Source organism: Manduca sexta, unplaced genomic scaffold (assembly GCF_014839805.1).
Source record: "Manduca sexta isolate Smith_Timp_Sample1 unplaced genomic scaffold, JHU_Msex_v1.0 HiC_scaffold_1533, whole genome shotgun sequence".
Taxonomy (NCBI): Eukaryota; Metazoa; Arthropoda; class Insecta; order Lepidoptera; family Sphingidae; genus Manduca; species Manduca sexta.
Window position 1 is genome coordinate 1 of NW_023592407.1, and position 6,719 is coordinate 6,719.

At 31.6% G+C, this 6,719-nt stretch overlaps 1 protein-coding gene across 1 annotated transcript; it reads left to right on the top strand.

Annotated features, from left to right (window-relative positions):
- Window positions 1–2,333: 2,333 nt before the first annotated feature.
- On the top strand, window positions 2,334–6,505 carry LOC115454341 (facilitated trehalose transporter Tret1; the record flags this gene model as incomplete). Its single annotated transcript, XM_037445354.1, is given in 5 exon segments — window positions 2,334–2,753; window positions 4,987–5,273; window positions 5,713–5,746; window positions 5,749–5,869; window positions 5,872–6,505. Coding segments are annotated over 5 exon segments (1,017 nt in total), but the record flags the coding sequence as incomplete, so codon positions are not given.
- Window positions 6,506–6,719: the final 214 nt, after the last annotated feature.

A 6,719-nucleotide genomic window follows, 5' to 3' on the forward strand; every position in this document is an offset into this window, starting at 1 on the left:
AAAATAAAAAGTGTAAGTTTCGAACAATATAAATAATAATAAAAAGTATTTTTAATTTTACGCGCCCTAAAGCCACCACTAATAGTCTAAGAGAATTCGTTGCAGTGTCAACATCATACTTTCAGTAAAAATTACACCCCAGCACACGCCATATTCACATTAAACTAGAATATGATCAAAAAATCAGAAAACTAAAACAAGGATTTTTCGTGAAAATATTAGTTATTATTGGATGATTTTCGGCACAATGTCAGTAAAAGTGAAGACGAGTATGTGGTTTCATTTAGTACCGCAATGTCAAAATGACCCTGTATATACGGCCCTTAGTATCACTCCCAGGATGAGGAGAGTTCCTTACTGCCTAACAGAGCTTTGTAATCGCAAGTTCATGGTAACGTTGCAAAGGTATGATTTATGTACTACCATTCTTTCCTTTGCTGTCAGTTGTCTCGTCAGTGGTCAAAAATATTCCGTAGACGTGAGTCATTAGAGGCCTAAAGTGACAACATTAGTTAATCTAATTCGACCTTATTAGATTTCTCTTGGAACCCGTTTGGACACATTCCGACATATTTACATACTTTGTTTTTTAAAGTTTTAACCAATTACCTTCCACACGTTTCGTTCTGGTTACGTAACTTTAGATAAAATTGTAAATATTTATTAAGTAGTTGCATTTATTTATACCACATAACAACAACGCGCGTTAATATGGCCTACTGGAAGTGTAGATGGATGGGCTATAAATAGGAGTTCCTGGTTTCGATTCCCAGTTGGACGAAACATTGTAAGTAGTTCTAAAACGACTAATCTAGGATCCTACAGAGATGCTCGAAATTAGGCAACATATCCTAAAAGCTCAGTCAAATCAATTAAGCCATAATCATCATTAAATTTATTATTGTTTGTCCTTGATTTTACATTATTTATCCTTGATTTAGTTTAATCAGCATAGTCTCAATCTCAAGTTTTTTGTAAGTGGATGGGGTCGGTCTAATATATACGACTGATGAGGGATGATTACCCCTCGACAGTCGACACAATTATGCCGGTCTGTTGGAACCGGATATTAACAGGTTTATCCCGGAACGCGACACACTTACGTGAGCCACTATGGCGGGTTTTAACACCTTGTGTACGGTGGTCGCTACCCGGGCAGATATAAAATGAATCCTACCACCAGCAAATCTAAGGAATACAAGATCGAACAGTGCTTAGTTAATATATTATCAAATATGAATTAAGAATGTTTGTAGGTAAGATAATAAATTAATACTAATCACCTCGGTATTCTTGTTCAATACCAATTATACGATACCAACTTTGTTCTATTTTATTTGATCGAATAATTTTAATTTTACGGCCCTATAACGACTGTTATGTATATTTCCGTGATGAATCAGTAAAAAGAACCAAACTGTTGTAGATTTAGAACCGGTCCATCATCAAAACTTGTTACTTGCTTACGTCAATCTCTGAATCAAGATTTCAAGATATCCACATACTTTCAACTGAGAACTTTATTTTTAACCAAATAAAATTCTAGTACCTTACAATCCGACTAAATACTAATTGAAGCAATTGATCAATTGTAGTGGTACAATTGTAAGATTTGTATTGTTTTGTTCCTATTCCATTCTCGATAGTCAAGACATTTGTATGTATTTTATGATTTAATGATCGATAGACTTCGTAATTTCTAATTACAATCTTAGAACAGAATTAGAATGTACTGTTTTATCCAGATTACTATTTAGTATTGCTACTTATCTTCTGGAAATCAGACATGATATAGCTACATTATTGTTGTTTTTTATACTGTTCGTAGCAATGCTATAAGCTCAATATATCCATCCATTACCGATTCCCAATTTTCAAGAGTCAAAGGTCAGAGACGTGCTTAGAATTCTCTGGCGATTAAAATGATTAAAGGCATAAGTTCATACTTACCGTCATAGTCTTTTTCTTGATCTTGGCCATGAAAATATGATTAAAATGCTATTATCATTATGAACCAATTATGAATTAATCAATTTAACTAGCAACCTCAGTATATTTTTGCTTAGTAACCGTGTTATGGATTTTAATGACTTGCAATTTTCAAAGAAAAAAATAGGCTTTGTTTTTGAATTTTGAAAGTAATAGTTAAATGAAAAGGTATGCCTATGTCAAATTATCTTTTGCTTCTGATGATAATATTATTCAGAATCATTTTTAATATTCATTGGAGCTGCTGGGTAACGATATTAATAAACATATTAATATTAATAAAGAAAATAATTATAAATTGTAGGAGCAGTTATTTATTATAAGTTTGTAGTTAAAATATATTTTTTAAAGATGATCATCAATATTTCCAGGTACCAGAGACTCCAATATGGCTGCTATCTAAGGGTCGTCAGAAAGACGCTCTGCATTCCCTCTGTCGCCTTCGAGGCTGGGCGAAACCCGAAGACGTCCAAGAGGAGTTTGATCAACTTCTTCAATACAATGACGTAATCCAACAATGTGTTATTTGCACCAAAGAAGACAGATTATCCGTAGAAGATTGCGAACACAAAAACGCGAATGTGTTCAGAAGAATCATGTTCAAATTCAAGCATGTGCTATTAGTTAAGGAAACGATGCGACCTTTTACTTTAGTGATGGCATATTTCCTATTCCACACGATGAGTGGATTGCTACCAGTGAGACCGAACATGGTCAATATTTGTAAAGCTTTAGGAATGAAGTACGACTCCAAAACTATTGTGGTAAGTATTTAACAGTTTTTTTTCAAGTTGTTTTTTACACGAAAATGGTAAATTGACGCTTCTGCAACTGATGGTAACTGAATTCAGAAAGAATATTAGTTTACGAGCTATCATCGATCCTCAACAGTCAATACAATTATGCCGGCCTGTCCAATAAAAGCTTTGGTAAACATTATTGGTATCGGGAAGAAAAAGGCCTTGACCAAGTGCTGAATGTAGATGTAAACAAATATAAAGACGCCACGCTTGTAAATTTTTACAAACCTCAATATTGTTACCTATGAACGTACAATTCATAAAAATATACACGTGGCAAATATGAATCAATATTATATGTGCAACTGGTTTTTCTTAAAATAGTCGAGGAGGAAAAAAAATTTTGATCGATAACAAATATGCACGATATTATTAAAGTTTTTATATAAAATAAAGAATGAAAACTTTAATATTATAGTAAAGTTTTTAATAAATAAAGTTTTAATAAAGTTTTTATATTAAGGCGATACCTCAAGGTCCATTATACATTTTGTTTCACCTTTAATCTGGGTAACTAAACAAGTATTGGCAAGTAAAGAATTTAAATTCACGTCTAGTTAGTGATTAAAAAGAAAAACGTAAAATAATTAATAATCATGGATATTTCGGCCTTTAAAATTTAATATGACGAAATTTTAAAGGCAGAAATATCCATGATTATTAATTATTTTTACGTTTTTCTTTCAACTGCGAGAACTAATTACTAACTAGACGTGAATTTAAATTCTTTACTTGCCAATACTTGTTTAGTTACCCAGATTAAAGGTGAAACAAAATGTATGAAAATGGACCTTGAGGTATCGCCTTAAATAAAAATGTTAATATTATGTCTTGTTATGTTTAATATAATTTTATTATAAGTAATATTTTTAGAAGGTACCAATTCTAACAGGTTTCGTTGGTCATTTCTATTCGTGTAACAACGTAGGTATCTATTGCATTTAAATAACATACTCTCAATAATTTAGAGAAGTGTTACCTACCAAAGTTTGAAGAAATAAAAGGGTTATTAGAAGACCATGTTAAAGATCTGCGATATTTTAACAACTCTATGCGGCTTAAAAATGATTCTAAAATAAATAATCGCTCACAAACGGTAGTAACTTAACATTAGGTCAAATTCTTTAAACCTTGGTCTCTAAAAAACGTGTTATAGTAAATAGAGACCAATATAATTTAAAAGGAGGCGAGATAAAGAGATTATCCATTTTGCATAAATCCTATTATATCTCATTAGACTACTTATTACGTGATTAAAACCTTAATGAATATGGAGGAACCATGTCCGACTTTGCATCTATCATATAATATCAAAAAACAATTTAAGATCTTGTTTTCAAGTATTGTGCAATAGATCGTCGTAATTTTCGTTTTAGCCAGTAAGATCTAATATGAACCTATGGTCAATGAATTGAGAGGAAACCAGTCAGCCCGCCTTTTATTGATTTGCATAATATGTAGTTCCAAAAAAAACATAGAAGGTTATTTTACGAACATTGTGCAATACCATGTGTTATGAACAAAAAGTTATTTATAATGATTGCAATGAAATTAATTACCTCTCTTAATACATGTTTACTATGTTTATTTTTTAAGTCTCTAATTGGATGATAAAACCTCAAAGTGTATTAAGAATACCTCACGACGCAATTGAATGTAACGAACATCGTCAATCTTACATTTTATTTTTAAGGTTACTTAATTTCAAAGACATATAAGCCTAGAACTTTTTGCTAAATTCGTTAGAAGGAAGGTTTCATATATATTTCGTACCAGGGTATATAGAGCCAACGCCTAGCAGGTTTTAGGTTTGATTATATATCCTGCAACTTGCAAAAAAGGCCAGCACAATAATTGTAACCAGCGAGGAGTGTAGTCTGTCGTTAATTTATATTTGATCCACACTTTGCTTGTTATTGTTTTAATTTGATCTACAATAACAAAATTACACTACGTAGTCATGTAAAACAAAGAGAGTTGAATGATCAGTAATGTTAATTGCGTTGTAGAGCGGCGAAATTTTTAGAGACGATAATAACTCAAATCTACCTTTAACTTTAAATTCGCATAATGTTAAATTTTAGTTAATATAATTTAAATTTGTTGAATATGTAATTGGCAAGAAATAAAAGGCTTATTATTATTATTATAATGTACAATTGCCAAAACAAAAAACTCTAATCTATTCTCGTTTCAGGTCCTAGTTGGAGCAGTATTCATACTCATGAGCCTCTTATCAGCAGTAATAGTGAAGACGATAGGAAAGAGGAAGTTAATCCTCGGTTCTCTATTCGCCACTGCTTTATGCAGCCTCGGTCTTAGCATTTACGCGAGAACGAGCATATCACCCGACGTGTTTTCATACGAATCGATCACGTTTACTGAAAAGAAAGAAATACTTCCACTGTTCTTGTTTATGGCACTGGTGTGCTTCACTAGTCTTGGGATACCATGGATACTGCTGTCCGAAGTGTTTCCTTTTAGGTAAGAGGAAATTAGTTTTTTTACATTTAAAGCTATTTTCAATTATGTTAATGGACCATCATTTATTATAGAATATTATATTTATAAGATACCTACTTTATCCTAGAATTGATCGTAATATATATACGAAATTCAATTTGAGACTTGATGTCTATAATTTAATTTACCTTTTATATTATATAATCACAGAATCGAGTTATAGTGTAAGACATATAGATGTCGCTATTTTAAATAAGTGTCGACAAAGAATACCAATTAGAACTTTCAATATTGTAGAAAAAAATGTTTTTTCTGGCCTATATATACAAAAAGTATTTTTGATTTTGTTTAGATGAGCGTAGAAAATATAAGAATGATTACTGCCCAAACTTAAATAATTTAGGTCCCTCGAGCTCATAAGTATACTGAGAAACGCACTAATTTACACATTTTGTTCCAGGAGCCGCGGAGTCGCCACGGGTACTGCAGCAGCTGCCTTTGTTATACTATTTTATTTCTAGCATCTAAAACGAATTATAATTTAGAAGCTACTTTTCATCTCAGCGGTGTTTTTGCTATTTATGCTACTTTTGCCTTTGTCGGCACGATTTACCTTTACTTTTCTTGCCTGAAACTGAAAATAAAACTTTGGTGGAAATAGAATCATACTATAAAGGTGAAACAAAGATATTTGCTGACGATTTCTTTATTAACGCCTTTAGAAAGAAACAGAGCAAATTAAGCGAAGCGAGCAAACCAATGCTAGTCAAGTAATTTATTGACTATTCACAGGGATGGTAGAGTTATCATCAGTTAGCGATCGTAAAGGCTTGCCGATACGATTATAAGCATATTAATTATCAAAATTAAGACCCAATTGATAATGAATTGTACTTGCAGGAGTTTTCGATCGCTAACTTTGTGAAGACTACTTCCCCGGATGAAAATATGAGATTTTTTACTGTACTGTGTACAGAGCACCAAATGTGCTAATAAATGATATTGTACATACTATTCTAAGCTTTAAGTTAACCTTATAAAGGCATAATAATAAACAGGGAAATTACGAATTGTAACATTAGCCAATTACTTGACAAAAATATTTTAAGAAAAGAATTAGGGTTTTCAAATTTTGTTTATGATGTTTATACTTAGGTGTGATTGTAAGGCGTTTTAGTGCCTAACATCATACTGCCAATAAAATTGTGTTCGTAATAATTTACTGTTTATTAGAATAAAATTGTTATAATTTTTGTGAATGTTTTATTTGCACAAGCAATATTCAATAATGAATGAATTTAAAATTGGATAGATACTTAAAAAATACAAATCCAGTAGAGGTATCAAACTATAAATAGGGGTAGTAACAGATGGGTCAGTAACTAGTGTTTTACTTTTTGTTGCCGGTGATTATTTTACTAATAGGGATTAAGTATTATTATTTCTCTGCAGCATTTATTTTACTAT